At 43.5% G+C, this 22742-nt stretch overlaps 1 protein-coding gene across 1 annotated transcript; it reads left to right on the forward strand.

Annotated features, from left to right (window-relative positions):
* Nucleotides 1–343: 343 nt before the first annotated feature.
* SMIM3 (small integral membrane protein 3) lies at nucleotides 344–22012 on the forward strand. The gene is made up of 2 exons (XM_022590164.3): nucleotides 344–617; nucleotides 20698–22012. The coding sequence occupies exon 2, from the start codon at nucleotides 20709–20711 to the stop codon at nucleotides 20889–20891; it is 183 nt and encodes a 60-aa protein (XP_022445872.1). The 5' UTR covers nucleotides 344–617; nucleotides 20698–20708; the 3' UTR covers nucleotides 20892–22012.
* Nucleotides 22013–22742: the final 730 nt, after the last annotated feature.

Here is a 22742-nt window from a genome sequence, read left to right on the forward strand (position 1 = left end):
GCTTTGAGTTCTGCTCCTCCATTCAAACCTCCTTCCAAAGCAAACTCCAACCAAAGGGCTAGACTTTCCCATGTGTAAGACTACAGCTGGAAAGGATCACAGAGGACACATTTTAGGTCAATTCTCTCTGTTTACAATACAAGAGAGTGGAGACCCTCGACAGAAGTGATTGCTAAGGTCACAAGGCGAGTGCGTGACAAGTGGCACTCTCGGAACCCCAAGACTCGGTTTCTTCTTTCCTGTGCAGCCCGCTGGGGAGGCAGGGGGAGGAGTTGAGCCGGGCTGCAGCTGCCGAGGCCCCCGCGTTCCGGGGGCGGTCCCTGGCGGCCGCGCATTCCAGAGCCTCCAGAGCCACCCGAGCAGAGCGTGCCCCGTGCCCAGCCGCGCGTCCCGGCCACTGCTGCGCGCTCCCGCCTGCCCGGGGCTTGGAGCTACGGGGCACATTCGGGGCCGAGATCCCAGGGCTAGGGGTCGCATCCCACTGCTAGGACCCGTACCGTCCGAGGAGACCTGGAGAAGCGTTCCGGCTGCCTCCACCCCAGGAACTTTTCGCAGACCTGGCACGATCCAGCAGCGGCGGGGGCCGTGGGTTTTCAAAGGAGCTGTGCGGATCCAGGGTGAGTGGGGTTATTAAGTGTAGTGCCTGGGACTCTGGCTCTCGTGCTGCCTCTACCCCAGTGCCCTCCCAACTGCCCGCTTTTCTTCCACATTTCTCCCCCTTCATCACTTTTGCTTTTCTCTTTTCTCCTTCTGTCCGCCCCTAAGTTCCAAAGACCTTCGGCGCTCGATCTTGGGCCTCTCCGGAGGCCGGAGCTTGGATGGGTGGGCTCCCAACCCCACCGGAAACGGGCCTCTCTCGCGTTTCCCTGCTCCTGCCCGGGGTTGGGGAGCGCGACCCCTCCTCCAGCAGGCTCTGCTACCTCTGCTCTCCAGGCGCGGCGTCAGGGCTCAGCTCCCCAGCCTGAGCACCGCTGTGGGCGCTGTGCCGGCAGTTTGGGTCTTTGCACCACCCAGAGCAGCAGGCTATCTGTCTTACTTTTCTCAAAGTCCTGCGTGGAGGGCACCAGGGGTTTGGAGTCAGGGGTGGTGGGTTCCAGCCCTGGTCTGTCACGAGCAGTTTCTCTGTGAAATGGAGAAAATACCTTTTGCATACAGATCAAATGAAAAGGGAACGTGCAAAGTAACTCGGAGAGAAGCCTTCCTCCCAAGCTCCCTCCTCCTGCCGCTTAGGACTTGGTTGTTCCAATTGCCAGTTCTCTTGCACCCCTGAACCCCCTTGAGTGTAGGGACTGTCTACACTCCTTGAGTGTAGGGACTGTCTCGCATCCTCAGCGCTTGGCACAGGGTCTGGTGAACCGGCGATCGATACTGCCTGCTGAGTGAGAGAGAGATGTAAACCGTTAAAAACCATACAACTGTCAAGGTTGTTTTTTGGATTCAGTGGCCAGGCTGGGCTCTTATGCATGCAGCTCCGCTTGTTTCTTCTTGACTCGTTTTAGTCTTGTTGGCACCTGGGAGCTCGAGTCTCACATTTGTCTATAGATTCCCTCAAAGCTCTAGGCTGTAGTGTTGAGAGCTGCTCAGTTATTCAAGGGTGAAAGATTCCCTGACCATCTGCTGTGATCTGTGGGCCCAGTGTGGTGGGTGAATAGTCCATAGTCCGGAAGGATTGTGAACGCTTGAATAGGGTGGGGCTGGGGGTTGGGTGAACCTTTCCCGGGGAGTCAGGAGACACTGAGTTACCTTGAGGGGTTTCCCTATCTGGACCTTGCTTCCCCCACCTATAAAATGAGGAAGTGGAGGTGGAACAGTTGGGTGTCTGTGGTTAAGGGGGATGTGCTTTGGGGGTTATTCAGGGCACTCAGCAATCCTCTGAGCACATACGAGACAGCCCAGCTGAGCCTCAGGACATCATGTACTTCTGTCATAACAACAACCAAAAACAGCCAAGGAGAAGCGTTTCTCTGCTCCAACCGAGACCTCCTGTTTCCAGCTGTCTCGGGGTTATGAATCTTGCCACGGGGGTTATAACTCATGCCCCATCAGATCTTCCAAACACTGACCTCTCAGAGCGTCAGTGCTGTGGGCTCCGCCGTCCCATAAAACGTCTGGGGATTCCCTTTCTCTGGCCCAGCCTGAGAATCACTGAGCCGTGGTGAGGTGTTTGAGACATAAAACAAATCAGAGACTCTGGGGACCAAGTGTGGTTGGGTCACATATTGGGCCCATGGGTGCCAGACCAAGGGGGTAAAGAGGTAGTTACAGCCTCAGATGCTTTCCCAGCCATATTCTGATCCTTTTTTTTTTTTTTTTTTTAAAGAAAAGTGCTTCTCAGAATAAAATGAGTCACCAGCAATTTTTGTTAGCAGTAGCTAGAGAATGGGTAACCGACCATTCTGGTGAATGTAGTGGGTGCACCTGGTCCTTCTTGTGGCGTTTCTAAAAGAGGCCCCCGCAAAGATCCACCTTGTCGACTATCAGGTAAAATAAAAGAACATATTCTAGAGGAAATAATACCTACAGGACTTTAAAAAAAAAAAAAATACCGCCAGAAAGTGTAGAGTCTGCTCTTCCAGGGGAAGGCTCAGTGAAACACGGTATATTTGTAATACATGTTCTGTTCCCCTACACAGAGGTGCCTGCTATACTGCCTATCACACTCTAACGAAATATTAGAATGCTTTAGTGAGACATGTACAAAGTTTCAAATAAATACATGAAGTGCAAAAAAAAAAAGAAAAGAAAAAGAAAAGTGCTTCTGTTTCTTCTCCGTGGATTAAAGCATAAAAACACAGGAAATATTTCCAAGGAAAGAGGATCTTTATCTTGATTGTCTTACACTGCCACTATTGGCAGTGGTATCAAAGACACACGTGTACTCGCACTCACACTTTATAAGAGTAAATGTTGGTATTACCACACATTGCTGACCCCCTCCCTGATTGGCCAGGTAAGCTGAATAATGTAATAATAATCATACTTGACATTTATCGAGTGCTTGCTATTAGCCAGGCGTTATTTTAAGCATTTTACATAATGCTATGATATTTACCATAATCCTCTGAGGTAGGGACCATCACTGCATCCATTTTATAGATGAGGAAACTGAGATCCAGAGAGAGTAACTCACGCATGATCACACAGGAAGTAAGTGGCAGAGCTGCAATTTGAACCCAGGCAGTTTGGCTCCAGGGCCCGTGCTCTGAACCTCATTGCAGTTGGGGGGATCTGGATTCAGATCTTGCCTCTGCCATTTACTCACAGGGTGACCTGGGGGAGTTAAGTGAGAATTTGGCAGCCACTGGACTAGTGAATCACTGCGGACCCTAGTACCCTTCCAACTCACTAGGGAAACAGACAGTGAACCTCAAGTGAGAGTGGTGTACCTCTGGGAGTAAAGGCTAAGACTTAGGGCAACTCTTAGCCTTAACTAAGGAAGGGCAACAGGTCAGAATTATAATTGCCTGGCACATGAAACAACAGCAAAACAGATTCAGTGACTAAATTGTGTGACTTTAAACTACTTAGTTGTGTGTAGATACAGCTTCCTTATTTTGTTGATTTGGACCCTGGTTGGCTGATTGGGCATGTGAATTGCTCATAACCCACTACGTAGGACCAGGGGAAAAGAAATGGAGGAGGGAGAAGGAAAGACAGAGAAAACAACTGGGTTCCCCAAATCAGTTTCAATTAACGATGACACATATCTGTCACACACATCACTCCTCCTAATTCCCTGCCCCAGGCTGACACTGATACCCAGGACTTTTCAACAAACCTCCACAGGGCAGGAGAATCCTTCTTAACACGGTGCTCTGGACAGCCTCTACGGATTGATTGTGAAGCGTCTGTCTAGCCCTCTCAGACTTCCCACTTTGTTCCTCTGGGATATGTATGGTCAAGGAAGTAACGAGGGGCAAAACAGGAGACCTTTCTTTTTGAGTGCCCTGGGTGGCATCTTAGGAAACACCCTGGGGCTTTTTAAAGATTAATCTTCTTTTTCCCTCACTCTTCTCTATGTTTTCTTTAATGGTTTTCACCCCAACACACCATCTTGACCTGGGGCGGAGCTCTCCGGGGAGCAGAGTCAGTCTTTGAGAGCTGGCCCCTTAGGGGTCACCTTGTCCATCCTCTCCTATTGACCTACAGGAAACTGAAGCTCACTTTGAAAGAGGGACTTACTGAGGATCACACCCTGCATTCGTTTTCTAATGCTGTAACAAATTACCGCAAATTTAATGGCTTCAAATATATTGTATTACAGTTCTAGCAATCATACATCTAGTATGGATCTACCTAGAATAAATTGAGGCATCCTCAGCCTGCGTTTCTTTCTGGAGTCTTTAGGGGAGACTTGGTTCCCTGCTTATTTGAGTTGCTGGCAGAACTCAGTTCCTGTGGTTGTAGGACCAAGGTCACTGTTTTCTTGCTGGCTGCAAGCTGAGGGCCGGCCATTCCCTGCTTCTCAGGCCACTGCATTCCTTGGCGCATAGCCCCCTTCCTCCATCTTCAGAGTAAGTAACAGCCAGTCAGGTCCTTTCTCTGACTCTGCTGCCTTCCGCTTCACTTTTAAGGACGCATGTGATTAGACCGGGTTCACCTGGGTAATCCAGGATAATCTCCCCATCTCAGAGGCCTTAACTTTAATCACTGCTGCAGAGTCCCTTTGCCTCTTCCCCTGACTCCTCCCTCTGAGCCATGCTTCCTTGTTCATATTTAAGGTTTGAGGACCAGGATATGCACATCTTTGAGGGGTCATTATTCTACCTACCATACACAGCAAGGTCCACTTCAGCAGAGGGACTTGTTCTGGATCACACAGCTTGGCAGGGGATTCGCACCACCGTGGTGCCCTTGCAGCTCTATCACTGACACCCCTCCACCCCCCAGCCCCCCGAGAGCCGATCTCATGGAGGTCTCCTTTGTTAGCCCAGCAGCAGCAGGCACTTAGTCACTGGCAAATAACAATGATGGATGGTAGAGGCTTAAACAGGATGCTGTGGATTTGGCCCGGGTTTCTCCTCTGCTGGCTCCCTGTTGGTTTCTAAGACTCTGTTATTGGCCGGGTCAGATGGTATGTGCAGTCTTGAACAGCTCTGGCTGCTTTCTGATCTCTTTGAAATATCCTGGTGTTTTTCCATTTTTCCAGCCACAGAGAGCAGATAGAAACTCAGGCAGGGAACAAGTCTTTAGACTGTTAAGAATTTTGGAGGAGATAGAAGCCAACTGGAGTAAAATGAGAACAGAGTGCTCCTCAGGGACCTCGGGTCATTGGAGAAAGTCCTCTGATTTGCTTTATTTCACATTTTTGATAGTTGTGTGTCCTTCCACTGGCCCCTTTCTTTGGAACAAAGGTCCCTGGTGAAATGGACTCCTTGCTGAGTTGGTAAATACTTGAGGCTAACTATTACATAACACTGTTTCCAAGAGTAAATGTGAAGCTGGGATGGCCTTCTCACACTGGACTTGTTGTGAGAAATCCCCTTCCCTTTTATCAGCCTCTCTGTCCTCTTTGGAGAACAGAGAGAGAAAAGTCCATACTCCGGGCAGTAACCCCCCAACCCCTACACATCCACCTCAATGCCCAGCCCCTGAACACAGGGAATCAAAACCTGAATTTGACTCACCAGCCCAAGCAAGTCAGTAGGTGGGAAGCCTAGAGGACATTATTCTGAAAGGCCAGTGCTCCTCTGCCTTGCATGTACAAGGTGGACTGGGAAAGAAAGAGGCCCCATAATCCTTCCTCAGTGTACAGAGATCAAGTCAGAAGGTGTTATTTTATTCAAGAGATAAGGTTCTGGGGGCTTCCCTGGTGGCGCAGTGGTTGAGAGTCCGCCTGCCGATGCAGGGGACACGGGTTCGTGCCCCGGTCCGGGATGATCCCTCATGCCGTGGAGCGGCTGGGCCCGTGAGCCATGGCCGCTGAGCCTGCGCGTCCGGAGCCTGTGCTCTGCAACGGGAGAGGCCACAACAGTGAGAGGCCCGCGTACCGCAAAAAAAAAAAAAAGAGATAAGGTTCTGACTTCAAGGTCATTGAACTTCTACAGGGATGAGGATCCTTTCTGGACCTCCCCCACTAACTAAGTTCTAGGAGTTAAGCTCAAATCTAAAGTTCCCCAGTCTGTCCATATTCATTTCTTTGTCAATCTCACATTCATTGGGCACTACTGTGTGCCAGAGCAGAGCCTGTGATGGGCACTAAGTGAACAGCAGAGAACAAGAGATGATGCATCTACTCTCCTAGGACTTGCACTGTACTTTGAGTAGGCAAAGATGGCCAATAAAAACAAACAAACAAGCAAACAAACAAGCTAGTTTCAGGCTGTGAAAAGTCTATGAAGAAAATAAAACAAGGTATGAGATAGAGAATGGCTGGTGGATAAGATGGTAATTTAATAGGGTGGGTCTGGAAAGGCTTTTCCAAAGAGGTGGCATTTAAGTTGAGATCACGGCCACTGAGACACTGGATATTGAAGAGATCCGGCGGCAAGAGCATTTTAAGAAGAGGGAACAGCAAGCGCAAAGGTCTTGAAATGGAACAGCGCTTGGGACACAGGTCACTAGGTACCCCAGGCTACTAGGTGGCCAGTGGGGTCCCTTCTTGGTACATGAGTTGCCCTCTCTGTCTGGCCTAAATGCTCCATTCTTTTCTGACAATCTCACCAGCTCTTTCAGAGGGTAGAGCCTTAGGAAGAGGTGCTATAAACTGGGCCTTGCTGGTAAAGCCCCTAGTCTACTCCCCTGTGAACCATTACCTCATTGTTCACATTCTGCAAGCTGCTTCAAGAGACGCCTCCAGCCTGAGTGACTCAGAGCTGGTTCTGGCTGCCTCCTCCCTGGCCTCCGTGTCTAGTGGAAAGGAATCATCAGCGCTGTCTGCTCAGAGCTCTGGCAGTGCCGGACTAGGGCCACACCTGCAGGAAGCCACCTGCCTCTATCTGCCTTTTCTCCCACTCCGGCATAATTAAGTTTGCCTGCCATCAGGAAGTCATTTCTTTTATTGCATTCTTCCTTGGAGAACTCCTTGGTGGTAAAACTGGTTGGATAACCACTGGCAGTCTCTCAAAAGTTAACTGTTAGCTGCAGTTCAGATGTGGAGAGTGTGCATTTCTGGTGGAAGGTCAAAGCTGGGACAGACATCAACGGCTGTTTGTTTATGAAACTATCACTACAGTTTCCTAGATCAGTCGCAGAGCAGGCATGGTGCCCAAACTAATGGTGGAGCCTCTGAACTTTGTGTGAGTTTGGGAGCTGTGTTCACTAGCTCAGCTTAACATTTATGAAGCCCTTACTGTGTACCAGGCATTGTCCAAGTGCTTTATGTGCATTAGCTCATTCAACTTCCATGGCATCACTATGAAGAAGTCACTATTAATAGTTATTATTATTCCCATTTTACAAATGAAACTGGAGCTTTAAAAGGTTAAGTTTCTTGCCCAAGCCACCAGGACTATATGTGCTCCCAACACACCAAGTATCTCATCAGCTCTGGGCTTTGTTGATGATGTTTATTCTACTGATCTTGCCTTTCCCCATATTTCTTTCTTTTGAACTCCTACTTACCTTCAAAGTCCATATCAAAAGCCCCCTTTTTTGTCTTCGATTTTACTTAGACAAAAATGAAGGCATGAGGATTAATATTTTTTTGAGCATCTGTTATTTTCCAGGACTCCATACATATTATCTCACTTTATCCTCGCAATAGGATATTACAGTGCAGTGCTTTTAGTGTCCCTATTTTAAAGATGAGAAGACAGGTTTAGCGTTTTTAAATAACTTGTCCAAAGTCATACTTCTAAGGGTGGAAAGCAGGATTCAAATCAAGTACTGTACTTCTTTCCTCCTTGGAGATAGCATGTAGTTTGTACCTTTAGTCCACTTTTCTGCCTTGTATTGTAATTCATGTCTTTTCCTTCAGAAGAGCCTGAGCCTCCTAAGGGAAAACACTGTATTTCTCTCTGCCTCCTAAGGGAAAACACTGTATTTCTCTCTATCTCCACACCCACTCCCCAGTGTTAATCACAGTGCCATAAATGTTTACTGAATTAGAATGAATTGCTACTCTACTAGCTTCATACTTGGACTGGAGAAATAGGTCAGCTTAACCAGTGCTGCTGCTGGTTGATTAAAAAAAAATTGCTGGGCTTCCTTGGTGGCACAGTGGTTGAGAATCTGCCTGCCAATGCAGGGGACACGGGTTCGAGCCCTGGTCTGGGAAGATTCCACATACCGCGGAGCAACTAGGTCCGTGAGCCACAACTACTGAGCCTGCGTATCTGGAGCTTGTGCTCTGCAACGAGAGGCCGCAACAGTGAGAGGCCCGCGCACCGCGATGAAGAGTGGCCCCCGCTCGCCGCAACTAGAGATAGCCCTCGCACAGAAACGAACACGCAACACAGCCAAAAAAATAAATAAATAAATAAATAAATAAATAGCGTTCCCTTAGAAAAATTGTTAATATGGATTAAGCATCTATCTTCTTTGTTGATAAAGCAAAGACACAGTCCAAGTTAGGGATGCTAACAAACTCTAGCCAAAGGGGTGGATATTTGCAGAGAGTCCCTATGGTCAGGAATTATTAACCATAGGACGGACATTTGTAGAGTGCTTACTGTTTGTCAGAACACTGCTAAGTACTATATGTGATTATCTCATGGAGTTCTCCTAACCCTACAAGGCAGATACTATTACTTTCCCATTTTTGTTTTTGTTTTCAGCTGAGTAAATGGAAGCATTAGGAAGTTAAAGTAACTTATACAAGGTAGGTGAGCTAGAAAGTGGTACAGCCACGTTTAAATCCAAGCCGACTGGCCTCTAAGACTGGGCTTCTAACACTGCTCTGCAGTCTGCGTGTTTAGGAGCTAATTCCCTGCTGTTTCCAAGTATTCTCTCTACTCTAAGAGCTTCCATCACCTTACCAGATTACAGGAGCTTGGGGCTTTGCTGACTTAAGAAATGTTTATTCAGTACCTATACCACTGAGTAGAGAGGGAAGGCAATCTGTGAGGAGAACGGAGCTGTGTTGGGTAAAATCAGTGCTGGGGCAGAGCTGGAACCCAGGCAAAGTCCATTCCTCTCCTAGTCTTTTGTCCTCTATGCATGTTGGCTTTTTTTTTTCCCAATTTGGTGGAATCTCCCACTACAAGTAGGATTCCATTGTCTCTCCCTCTCTTCTCTGATGTTCTTACCCAAGGTGAGGAATAAATAAGTTACAAGGCTTAGTCATTACGTTCTTCACTGGGTTGATCTGCATTTGGACCTTAAGTCAAAGGGATGAAATACAAACGCTGGAACTATATCCATGAGTGCTTCTGACAGGACACTGCTTTGCTTTGCTCTTGGTGTGTGTGTGTTTGTGTGTGTGTGGTCCTGGAAAACTATCTCCCTGCCTCACCTTTGGGGAAATTGTTTAGGGCTCTGGGCCTAAAGGTCCCCTTAGGTTTTTATATAGTAAAAAAGGTACAGTCGAGAAGCCTGTACCAGCCACTATGGAAAGCAGTATAGAGGTTCCTCAGAAAACTAAAAATAGAATTACCATATGATCCAGCAATCCCACTCCTGGGCATATATCCGCACAAAACTTTAATCCCCAAAGATACACGCACCCCTCTGTTCATAGCAGCACTATTCACAATAGCGAAGACAGGGAAACAACTTAAATGTCCACTGACGGATGAATGAATAAAGAAAACGTGGTACATATATACAATGGAATACTACTCAGCCATAAAAAAAGAATGAAATAATGCCATTTGCAGCAACATGGATGCAACTAGAGATTATCATACTAGGTGAAGTAAGTCAGAAGAGAAAGACAAATACTATATGATATCACTTATATGTGGAATCTAAAATATGACACAAATGAAACAGACCATGGACATAGAAATCAGACTTGTGGTTGCCAAGAGGGAGGGGATTGGGGGAGGGAGGTTAGGGTTAGCAGATGTAAGCTATTATACATGGAATGAATAAACAACAAGGCCCTACTGTATAGCACAGAGAACTCTATATTCAGTATCCTATGATAAACCATAATGGAAAAGAATATTTTAAGAAAGAATATATATATATGTATAACAATCACTTTGCTGTATAGCAGAAATTAACACAACATTGTTAACATTGTTAATGTTAATCAACTATACTTCAATACAAAAAAAAAAGAAGCCTGGCTGGCTCTCATTCATTATATTAGTTTATTCTCTATCACTGCTCTCTCCAACCCAATGCCCCACCGTCTTCTCCCAGCTCCCATCTGAAACAGGATAGTGATGGAATTGAAAAGAGCACTGCGAATCAGGAGGCCTGAGTTCTCCCCTGGGTCCTGCCATTAACTTGCTATGTGACCCTGGGCAAGTCATGTGCTTCATCTGTAAAATGGAAGGTAGATTATGTGGTTTAAACTAGATAGTGTCTAAATTCTGTGTAGATTTCTAGAATACCATTACTTTGTAGAAGTTTCACCTCCACGGAACAAACCCAGTAGGATACAGTATTGCTGTATTAGTTTTCTATTGCTACCATAACAAATTACCACAATTTTGTGGCTTAAGACATACATTCAGAATCTCACAGTTTCCTTGGGTCAGGATTGCAAGCACAATTTAGCTGGGTCCTTACAGAGCTTCAGTCAAGGTGTCAGCCAGACCTCATTGTCATCTGGGGGATCCATTAGGGCAGAATCTGCCTGCAAGCTCTTTCAGGCTGTGGGTAGATTTGTTTCTTGCAACTCAAGGCCAGCAGAAGAGTATCTTTGACCTAGGGAAAGCTTCAGCCCTCTTTTAAAGGACTTCTACCTGATTAAGTCAGACCCACCCAGGGTAATCTTTTCCATTACTTTAAAGTAAGCAATTCTAGAACCTTAATTACATCTGCAAAATCCCTTCACCCTTGTTACGTGACCTAACCTAATCACAGGGTAACACCAGGGAACGGAGATTATGGAAGCCACCTTAGAATTCTGCTTACTGTCATTGCTTTACAGAAATAGCCTATTTACAGTTGTAACTGGAGCATACTAGAGCCAGCTCTCTATTTTCTGAGTCAGGTCAAATGACTTAATGTATGAAATAAGTTCTAAAACTTACTTGTTCCTACACTAAAACTACTCTGCTTTGAACTTGCTTTTTGAATGCAATACGTTATGCTTCCCTTTATTCTAATATAATTACTCCCCAAGTTATTCTCTTCCAATACCATTAATGAATATATAGTTATTCATAGAGGAAAAAATCTAAATGTTAACTTTTTATTTTAAATTAGTTTTTCTACTTGAAATTATATATTATAGAAAACTACTAATTTAAGAAGTTTTCTGTGTCCTTAGGTGATTTCTAAAATCTTTTTGTTCCGTCAGTATTTGAGAGAGATGTGTTGAACTCTCCCACTATAATTGTAAATTTGTCCATTTCTCCTTATAATTCTGAGATTAGGTATATTAAAATTAAAAATCATATTATCTTTTGGCATCTCTAGTTATACTTTTTGCCTAAAAGTCTACTTTGTCTGATGATAAGATAGCTCTACTAGCTTCCAAAATTTGTGATAGATGGTATTTCTTTTGTTTCCATTTACTTTCAACATTTCTGAATCCCCATGTGTCTCTTGTAAAAAAAAATTATATTTTTATATGCTCTGATAGTTTTTGTTAGTTTGGGTTTAAATTTACTATCTTTTTATGTGCTTTCTATTTGTCCCACCTCTTCTGTTTCCCCCCCTTTTTCTTGTTTTCTCTGAAAATCATGTACCCTTTTGCTACTTTTAAATGGCTACCCTAGAGATTACAATATACATCCTTAATTTAACAAAGTCCAATGTTATTTGGTTATCTTGCCCTTTCCCAGACAATGCCAGAAAATCAGACCACTTTAATTCTGTTTCTTCTGCTATTTATTTACTGTTATTGAATATTTAAATCCTGTATTTTTATCCGAAATTTTATTTCATCTTAATACTTTTCAGTTATTTTTGTTCACTTTAAAGAAATCATTCTGCTTTCTAGATTACATTGTTTCTGTTGAGAAGTTAGCTCTCAGTCTAACTGGTTTTCATTTGAAGATAATCTTTTTTTCTCTTTGTCTCTGGCTTTCAGCAGATTTACTATAATGCACCTAACTATGGATTTCATTTTATTTATCTGGCTAGGACTTCATGGGGCTTCTTTAGTTTGTGAATTGATGTCTTTCATCAGCTTAGTTCTTTCTTTCTCTAATGTTGTTTCTGCCCCATTCTCTCTTCTCTCTTTCTAGGACTCCAGTTACGTGTATGTTGTATTGTGTCACTGTTTCCTCTATACCCCTTACCCAGTTTTCTGTATTTTTCACCCTTTTATTTGTCTGCATCATTATATTTTCTCTCTGATCCTCCATTTCACTAATTCTTTTTTCAGCTATGCTTCATTTGCTGTTAAGTCCATTCATTGAGGTTTTTTTCTTTCAATTAACTGTTTTCTTCAGTTCCAGAATTTCTATTTTGTTCTTTTCAAAAATCTGTTGTGTTCTTTCTTATAGTTTCCAGTTCTCTGTGAAAATTTTCAATCTTGTGTTATTTTGTCCTCAAACATAGTAATCAGGGTTACTTAAAGTGTGTGTCTGTCTGACAACTCCAATGTCTGGAGCCCCTGTAAATCTTTTCTTTTTTTTTTTTGGCTGCGTTGGGTCTTCGTTGCTGAGCGTGGGCTTTCTCTAGTTGTGGTGAGTGGGGGCTATTCTTCATTGCAGTTCACGGGCTTCTCATTGTGGTGGCTTCTCTTGTTGCAAGGCACAGGCTCTAGGCATGTGGGCTTCAGTAGCTGTGGCATGAGGGCTCAGTAGTTGTGGCGCACAGGCTTAGTTGCTCTGCGGCATGTGGGATCTTCCCGGACCAGGGCTCGAACCCGTGTCCCCTGCATTGCCAGGTGGGTTCTTAACCAATGCGCCACCAGGGAAGCCCTGTAAATCTTTTTCTGTTGTCTGTTGTTTCTGATGGTTCCATTCTAGGCATCTTGCCTTTTTTCACTGCTGCTTATTTTTGGTCATGATTGGACATTTGAATAAAAAATTTGAAATTTGAATGAAAGTTTGAATTGTGATGTTATCTCCTCTAGAGAGGATGTAAGTTTGCTTCTGCCAAGGACCTGAAGGTACTAGTGATCTGGAACAAACTTAATTCAATTTCAGGGACTGTGAAGATTCAAAGCTGGGGTTGCAGTCTCCGGGATTGGTATACTTCTTGTTCACTCTTAGCACTAAGAGTGCTCTTTGAAGTCCAAACTCAAAATGCAGGGGTTTTGCTTTCTCTGTCTTGGGAGTCTTGTACTTTTGAGTCTGTCAGAAACACTGCTTAGCCTCTATCCTCCACTAACAGAAATGCTGCTTCACATGCCAGGCTCACCTCCCTGAATTTCTGTCTTCTTCCAGATCTTAGCCTGGTAATTCTTCATTATTTTGCTACTTCTTAGTGCCTTTGAGCAGATTTTTGGGGGGCCTAATTTTTCCAGTCCTCAGTAAGAAGATTGGTCGAAATTATCTAGTTTGTCGTTAACAGAAGTGGAAGTCCTGATCTTTGTAGATTGCATCTCTCTTTTTTTAAACTGAGGTGTAATTAGCATATGATATTATATTAATTTCAGGTGTACATGATTCAAAATTTGTATATGCTGTGAAATAATCATCACAATAATTCTAGTTACCATCTAGTCACCAAAGTTACAAATTTTTTTCTTGTGATGAGAGGTTTTTTAAGATTTATTCTCTTATCACTTTTCAAATATGCAATACAATACTCTGGACTATAGTTATCGTGCGGTATATTACATCCCCACAACTTATTTATTTTGTAACTAGAAGTTTGTACCTCTTGACCCCTTGCACCCATTTTACCCACTCTCTGACACTTCTTCCCTCTGGCAACCACCAATCTCTTCTCTGTATCTATTGGTTTGGTTTAGTCTAGTTTTGTTTGTTCATTTGTTTTTTCATATTTCGCATATAAATGAAATGAAATGGTATTTGTCTTTCTCTGACTGGCTTATTTCACTTAGCATAATACCCTCAAGGTCCATCCACATTGTCACAAACGGCAAGATTTCATTCTTTTTATGGCTGAGTAGTATTCCATTGTGTATATACACCTCCCCTTCTTTATCCATTCATCCACTGATGGACAGTTAGTTTGTTTCCATATCTTGGCTATTAAAAATAATGCTGCAATGAACACAGGGCTGCATATATCTTTTCAAATTGGTGTTTTTGTTTTCTTTGGCTAAATACCCAGAAGTGGAATTGTTGGATCATATGGTAGTTCTATTTTTAATTTTTTGAGGAAGCTCCATACTGTTTTCCATAGTGGTCGCACCAATTTACATTCCCACCAACAGTGTACAAAGGTGCCCTTTTCTCTACATCCTTGCCCACACTTATTTCTTGTCTTTTTTGTAATAGCCATTCTAACAGGTTGAGGTGATATCTCATTGCGGTTTTGATTTGCATTTCCCTGATGAGTTGTGATGTTGAGCATATTTTCATGTGTCTGTTAGCCACCTGTTTGTCTTCTTTGGAAAAATGTCTATTCAGATCCTCTGCCCATTTTTTAAATCAGATTTTTGTTGTTGTTGTTGCGTTGTATGAGTTCTTTATATATTTTGAATGTTAACCCCTTACTGGATATATGCTTTGCAAATATTTTCTCCCATTCAATAGGTTGCCTTTTTATTTTGTTGATAGTTTCCTTTGCTGTGCAGAAGCTTTTTAGTTTAATGTAGTTTTTTTATTGTTTATTTTTGCTTCTGATGCCCTTGCCTTTGGAGTCAGATCCGAAGGATCCTTCCCAAGACAAATGTACAGGAGTTTACTGTCTATGTTTTCTTCTAGGAGTTTTATGGTTTCAGGCGTTTAATCCAGTATGAGTTAATTTTTATGCATGTTGTAAGATAGTAATCTAATTTCATTCTTTTGCATGTGGCTGCCTAGTTTTCTCAATGCCATTTGTTAAAGAGACTGTCCTTTCCCCATTGTGTATTCTTGCCCCCTCTGTAGTAAATCAATTGACTGTATATGTGTGGTCTTATTCTGTTCTGGGCTCTCTGATCTGTTTGTTTTTATGCCAATACCATGTTTTTGTGATTACTGTGGCTTTGTAATATAGTTTGAAATCAGGGAGCATGATGCTTCCAGCTTTGTTCTCTCTCCAGATTGCTTTGCAACTCAGGATCTTTTGTTGGTTCCATACACATTTTAGGATTGTTTGCTCTATTTCTGTGCATACCTTTTCTTAATTCTCTAAATCTAGAATGCCCTTTGACCAAAAACAGTAATAGTCTGACCTGGGCTTAAAAGAGAGCTATGGATCTGGCATCTCCCTGTTCATACTCCTGGGTCTGTGTGGGTGCTTTGGAGGTAGCTGTACATAGTGGTGAATACAGGGTCAGGAGACCTGAGTTTGAATCCCGTTTACTAATTTTATGATCACAAGCCAGTTAACCTCTGTCAGATTTAGTTTCCACATCTGTAAAATAATATATCCTGCACAGGATTACTGTGAAGTTTAAATAAATTAATGTATGGGACAAGGCCTAGGACAGTCCTTAGCAGTTGGTATTTGTTAAACACATGCTGGCTTGTGTAATTCTGTGTTTAAGGGGAGGGATACTTAACTTCTTTGTGCTCCTTGGAATTAAAAGAGTCATGTCTTTTGAGTAAATAATAGTAACTCCTAAGAGAGTGTCTTGTATATAGCAAGTACTTAACAAGTGAACGAATGAATGAACACCCTAGACAGTTACTAGTCCTGAGAGTGCTCAACCAAAAACTATTAGTGCTCTGTCAGAGAGGTAAAAGTTATTTGTTGGGGAGTGAGTCTCATAATTGAAAGGTAGATAGATAGCACAGATTAGTCACTTTGAATTTGGTTATTCTAAAACTCCTGACTTGTAGGAAATTTTAATTTATGAAATGTATATTTTTTTGTTGGCACTAGAAAATTTGCCATATGGTAGAACTGACTGGAAGGATTCTTTTTTTTTTTGTAAAAGAACTTTCAGTTACTTAAGAAAAATGGTCCCAAAAGTAAAATTTGATGTTTCTGAAGCAGGCAGCAGGGAACCTCTGCTTTCCTTCCTAGACTGGACCAAACAGACTACTTGATAGATGGGATGAATTTCCCACTTTTGCAGAAGGTACAGTGTTTTCCTCCTTTGGAGGAACTACCATTTTTTCTTTTTTTGCCCTTACACTTAGTCTTATTAATGGATACAAAATAGTCATTTTGGGATTCTTAACTTTTCCATTGCTTAAACTCATGGTCTAAAGTGGAGCCATGATGTCTCCAGGTCACAGGGCAGGTGGTGTAGGGCCTAGATGGTGTCAGTGGCTGATGGAGCCAGTGGCTCCTTTGTCTGTCAGCTCAGGGTGACTTTAACATAGTTTCTTAGACAAACACATCGAACATATGTTAAAGTTTATTATTTATTAACGAGGTAAATAGATAAAGTATACCAGTTTGAAGTAACAAGAATTTAGGCCTGACTGCTGGTTTACCTTCCGTGGTCATAAAAACATTATACTTTTATCAATGATAAGGTTACATTTGTGACATGAATGGCTTGTGCCATATTCCAACTTGACGTATTCATTAGAAATCACAAGTAATATATCTGCAAAGCAAACAATAAGCATATTGATCTATAGTTATTCATTAGATGTACCAAGAAACAGTTTTATGCCCTCACAAGGAGCCAGTCACCCAGATGCCAGATGAGGTCAAACAGAAGTCAGCGAGTCCTGCTTTTTCTCAAGCCAATTCTTCTAGCATGCCATTAATGGTGCTGAACGTATGGTTTGTGTAGTTCTCATTTGGGGGAAAATATCTTTTCTTTCACAGTGGGGAAAGGTGGAAGTTACTGGAACCTCTGTTACATGGGAGGGAACAGCTCATCAGAGAACACGCTGGAGGACTGAGAGGGTTGAAACAGGGAGAGGGAGCTCCCTGTGCTCTCTGACTCCTGGCCACGTGTATGGCCAGCCTTAGAGCCCTGAAGGGCCCTTGGAGAACATCACAGCTTGTGACTTTCAATCTGTGTTCTGAGGAGCCCAAGGGGTCAAGGAGCAGCTGAACAGCTGTGCTGTACCAAGTGAGCAGGCTGTGCTAAGTGGGGACACAAGAAAAATAACTGAGAAAAGTTATGTTCTCAGATCTTTTCGGTTAGAAGAAAAAAATGACTTTAATTTCATTATAACATGTACATTTTGGTGTTATGGTTTAGTATTGATTTGAGTTTGAATTATATATGTGAAGGGGGTGGGCACCCTAATCTCTAGTGCTTAGGGCCTCTAAGGATTCAGCTCTGCTTACTGGATAGGACCCCAAACCCCTCTCGCTGAGCACTCCCCAGCAGTCTAGAGGAGCTCCAATTTTATCTGTTTTTGTGACTGGGTTTTAAACAATTTCATGTGTGAAAAAGTAATAGTGGTACAGTCTGGAATACAGGTTACAGACAAAGTTTCATTTATTCATCGATTTGTTCTGTTTTGTTTTAATTAGGGCCAGTGATCTGATCAGATTTATGTCTTTGAGTGATCATTGTGGAAGCGGGTGGGCTTGAAGGTGGGGGAAGACCTTTGGGCTTCAATTTTGCCACCTGTGAAACAAGGCTAGTTCTAGCTTCAGTGGTTTTTGGTTGTGGATGAGCCCTGAAGCCTGAGTTCCCGTAAATGACAGGTTTTCCTTATGAAAATCAGCCAGGGAGATTATGTGTTCCTGGCATTTGGAGTTACAGAGACTGTTTGATGTTAATGGGTTTACCGGAAAGGGCTTTTGTGTGGTTCTTTTGGCCCAAGGCAAGCTAGCTATTGATGTAATCAGGAGACCACAACGAATGATTTTCCCCACCCCTGTCCCTCTTTAACAGTGTGCGTCTCCTGTGACTCACGCTTCTGTGCCTTAGACCTTGGAGAAAGTGACCATGTTTCTGAGGCTGAGGCAGGGCCAGCCTGTGCCTCTTCCTCCGGGGCAGGCCCCCTGCCTTATAATCCTGTGGCCCTGAGAGCCTCGCTAGAGGCTTCTCCTCCATCCTAGAATGTGCCCGCATCTGACTTAGACTGGCTACAGAGCACGGAGGAATCAGTTCCCAAATCATGGAGCTAGGAAGAGTGGTAGAGGCCTTAGAGATCAGGGATTCCCAAAGCGGGCTGCACATTCAAATCACCTGGGAAATGAGAGTGGGGGAGGCCCCTCTGGAGTCTAATTCAGTAAGCCTGTGATGGGACCTCGAAGCAACGTTTTTTAAACTGTCCTTAGGTGGTTCTCACTTAGCACGGTATATGGCATTTGGTGACCACTAATCTAGTCTCATACTTTAATTTTATTTGGCTTGAAAATTGTATTTGTGTGTATTTAGTCTTTTTTAATAAAGAAAAAACAAAAACAAAAAAGCCCATTTTTCCATCAACCGGTTGACTTGAAAAAAATTAAAAGTAAGACATGCTCATGTTTATAAAACTCAACAGTATAAAAAAAAATGAAGAATGAAAAGCAGGAACTTTTCCCACTCCTAGTCCAACTCCCAAAGGTAATCACTATTAACATTTTCTTCAGATTCTGCTTATAAATGATTTTACTTTTATATATCCTCACCTGTCTATCTACTTAATTCTACAAAATCTGAACCAAAGGAGTTATCCTATACACATTATCCTGCACTTTATTTTTTTCCCCACTTAGGACTATTTTGGAGCTCACTACAGATCATCATTCTTTTTGATAATAACTATTAAATAAGTTAATATTTGTAACACACTTGGAACCGTGCATGGTGTGTAGCAAGCACTGTGTATTTGTTAAACAAATGAATGAAAATTGTTGCCTGGTGTTCCATTATATGGATACACTCTACTATTTATGGATACTTCCGTTGTGTTGGTTGCTATAGCAGACAGCGCAGAAACAAACACCCTAGTATGTATGCATATCTTGGAGACTGTACCTTGGGTATGGTAATCAGTAAAATTACTTAATGTGGCCACAGTGGGCATGGAGCCAAAGGCATTAAAAAGGAAAAGCTATTGATTTAGGTAAAAGCAGGAAATAGAACTGGAATTGGGGATTTTGCCTGGGACCTTGAATCACAGAATTATAAATCTTTGATCTAGAAGGAACTGTAGGAGATTGTTTATTCCGGCCTTGTGACTTCTGGGCAGGGAACACGTTGCACCTGTGGTTCCCGGGTTGTGCGCTGAGCCCTGGGGAGCCGCAGTGAACTCATTGGAAAAGTGTGTGTCTGGGAGCTGTGGGATCTTTAAAATTTTTGACAGGAATCTTGATATTTGACAACTCTCAGACGTTGGGCAAACTACTAGTTCAAGATAATTTACAGTCTAACATTAATCATACTACATTCCTTTTGGTGATGCTATATTTTGTGATGCTGAGTTTTAGCAGTTGCCATGATACTGCAAGCACAGCACACAAATGAATGTGGAATGGGAAGTGAGCACGGCACCGTCCCATCTGACTCCAAAGTTTGAAAAGTTGTGCAATGCCTCACAGTCGCACACATGCCGTAAGTAACTGGCTAAGAATGAAATACAAATTTTTTCTTTCAATTTCTGTGTATTATATTTTCAAACAGCTACTCATTTGTTAGGACATAAATGTTTATTAAATTGAACCTAACTACGTAATAAATGGAACTGCTAGGTATTTCTTTTGGCCTAGAGTGCTGTGAGAAAATTACTGAAGGTGCTGTGAATCGAAAAAGTTTGGGAACAACTGATTTACATCTTTATCCATCAGAACTCTTTTAACTGCAAGTGAGAGAAACCAAACTGACACTGGCTTTAGCAAAACTAGAGGATTATTCGCTTATATATCTGGGCTGTCCGAGGTTGCAGATGGTGTCAGACTGGCTGGGTTCAGGTACTCAAATGAGGTTGTCAGGACTCCACTTCTCTTTCCATCTCTAGGACATGCTGTCACATGTGGGCAAGATAGCCCCATGCCCATCCTTTCCAGACTCATATCCTTTCAGTTTAGCAATCCCAGCAGAAAGAATCATCCTTCCCAATAGTTTGTGAATAAAAGCCCTGGGAGGGCTTTGGTTGACCTAGCCTGGATCACTTGCCTATTCCTGAATTGAGGCTATGGAGATTTGTAATGGCCAAGCCTAGGTCACATGTGCTTCCCTGTGCTCAGGTGTGTGTCCTAACTAAACCACACAGAAAGGGTAGGTTCTTCAGAAAAGAGGAGGACCTGTTACCAGGAGAAAGGGAGAAGGGGTGCGGGACCAAAAACAATGAATTTCCCATTTTACAGATGAGGGAACAGACTGGTGGTATGATAGTTTAATAGTTAAACATGAAGACTCTGGAGTCCCACCCACCTGGCTTTGCTTCCTTGGGGAAATTAACTACATCTACATCTTTTAAGGCTTTAGAGTCTTCATCTCCAAAATGGAAATAACTGAAGATAAAGGCCAAGAAATAAAAAAGCATGACAATAATAGTCCCTACCTCAAAGGGTTGGTGGTTGAAGTGAGGACTAAGTGAGTTAATACACGTAAAGTGCTTAGGATAGGGCCCGGCACATAGGAAGCCCACAGTAAATGAGGCCGTTACTATTATTGATCAGGCAACATTAACGAGTACACAGCAGCTGGTAAGTGACCTACCTTCTGACTCCTGTGGTACAAAATGGTGAATTCCTCTTTCCTGCCTGTTGCAGAGTGAAGCAGCATGGATGCCGTCAGCCAGGTCCCCATGGAAGTCGTGCTCCCCAAGCACATCCTGGACATCTGGGTCATTGTCCTCATCATCCTGGCCACCATTGTCATCATGACCTCCTTGTTGCTGTGCCCGGCCACTGCGGTCATCATCTATCGCATGCGGACTCATCCTGTCCTCGATAGGGCCGTCTGAGAACCTCCCAAGAGGGGCAGGTGACGGATGAGGACAGTGTCCCTGCCCCCAGCTGCTTTCCCTTTCTCAGAAGAGCCGCAGGAGGGACTTTGGAGCATGGACACTGGAGCTCGATATGTGAGGAGACCTGAGTTCTGGTTTTGATTCTGCCACTGGCCAGTGGTGTGAGTTTGGTCAAGGGACCTAATTCTATGAGTTCCAGGCTCCTTATTTTCCAAATGGGGATCATGATTCCTGCCCGTCCTACCTCATGGGGTTGTGAGAACCAATGACCTAGTGGAGGTTAAAGCTGTTGGTGAGCAGATACACAGGTGTTACTGCTGAATGCTGAGAAGCTTTGAAGAACCAAAGACCCTAGCCACTGATGAGGGTCTTCAACGTGGTGAGGGAGACACTGGGGCAGAGCAGTCTTCCCCAGTGCCCCTAAGATGAAGGCAAGCAAAGGCACCCTGTCATCATTCCAAGGGACCAACAGCATGTGGCTCAACATTCTTTTCTTTGAGGTGCCACTCCCTTGAGTTGTCTAATTTGGGAGGGAATTGAGCATGGCAGGGGGAGGGAGATGGGTGGATCTTCCCAGGACACCGGAATCTGCAGTTTGGAGGGGCTCTGACATTTCTTGGCAATGCCAAGGGAGCTGGGGCGATGGGCTTCTTTCTGCATTAGCGTCCTATAGCTTTGACGCTCAAGCAGTGTTGGCAGATGCAGGGTGGCTGAGTTCCCTGGCCAGCTTTCAGGATACCCAGCGCCCGCCCCGTCCCCTGTGTGCCCCTCTGCCCCAGCCCCTGCTGTAATTAGGTCCACTGCATAATGTGTACTCCCTTCATCCCCTCCCACCAGCACTGCAACCATTCCAAGGTACGAGATGTTCCCAGCACCTTTGGAACTAACTCAAACAGTGATGTTCATTTTAAATGCTACAATTTATATTTATATGTATAGAGAGATTTCTGGACCACTCAAGCTCTTTGACCGAAATAAGGAGCATCTGGGGATTTGTTAAATTATGTAAGAAGATAGCACAGATTATCGGGATATTATTGTGTGAAAATGATGCTTTTAGGTTGATCTGATTTCATTGATGTACCTAACTAATTTCCAATAAAGTGCTAGAATGAGCATGTCTGAAGTCTTTCTTTAAAGAGCACCTATTAAACTCAGTAAGAGGATTCCACTGAATGTATGGTCTTAGGGACAGACTGAATATAGGAATAGAAAGGGAAAGAGGACAATCAAATCAACTTCAGGAAGTGGGTGAATAGTTGTGCAGTTTACACAGACATAGAATGCAGGAGGGAGAACAGATTTTGGAAGTGAGATGACTTTAGTATCGAGTTTAACATGTTGAATTTGAGGTACTTGTTATATTCAGGTGGGTACTTTCAGGATGCAGTTGGAAACCTGGGAAAGATTTTATAGCTGGGATTATGTTTGGGGGGATTATCTGCATAATTAGACTGGGAGGAGTGAGGTACTAATGCAGAACTGGTAGAATGCTAAAGAGGAGTGGAAGGGGAAGAGGGGGGGAATGACAAAGCAAGGAGACGGAAAAGGTCATGTGATGTGAACTGATTATGAGAGGGATGCATTCGTACTCTGTGAGCAAAGGAAGGATGGGGGGTTAGGCATTGGAGACAGTGGGAACAGACAACTCTTTCCAGGAATAGAATGTAGTATAGAGGTAAGAGAGGAAGGTTTCGGAGAAAATGGTCAAAGGGGGATAGATATATGTGACAAGATTCTGATTGGTTTGCTCAGCATCTATTCCAATTTTGTTGTTGTTGTTTTCTAATATGCCTTCCTGGGTGGCAGAGGCTAGAAAGTGAAAAACTATACTGAATGTGAAAAACT

Source organism: Delphinapterus leucas, chromosome 3 (assembly GCF_059928025.1).
Source record: "Delphinapterus leucas isolate spDelLeu-1000000601 "Yukka" chromosome 3, BTC_Dleu_Yukka2, whole genome shotgun sequence".
Taxonomy (NCBI): Eukaryota; Metazoa; Chordata; class Mammalia; order Artiodactyla; family Monodontidae; genus Delphinapterus; species Delphinapterus leucas.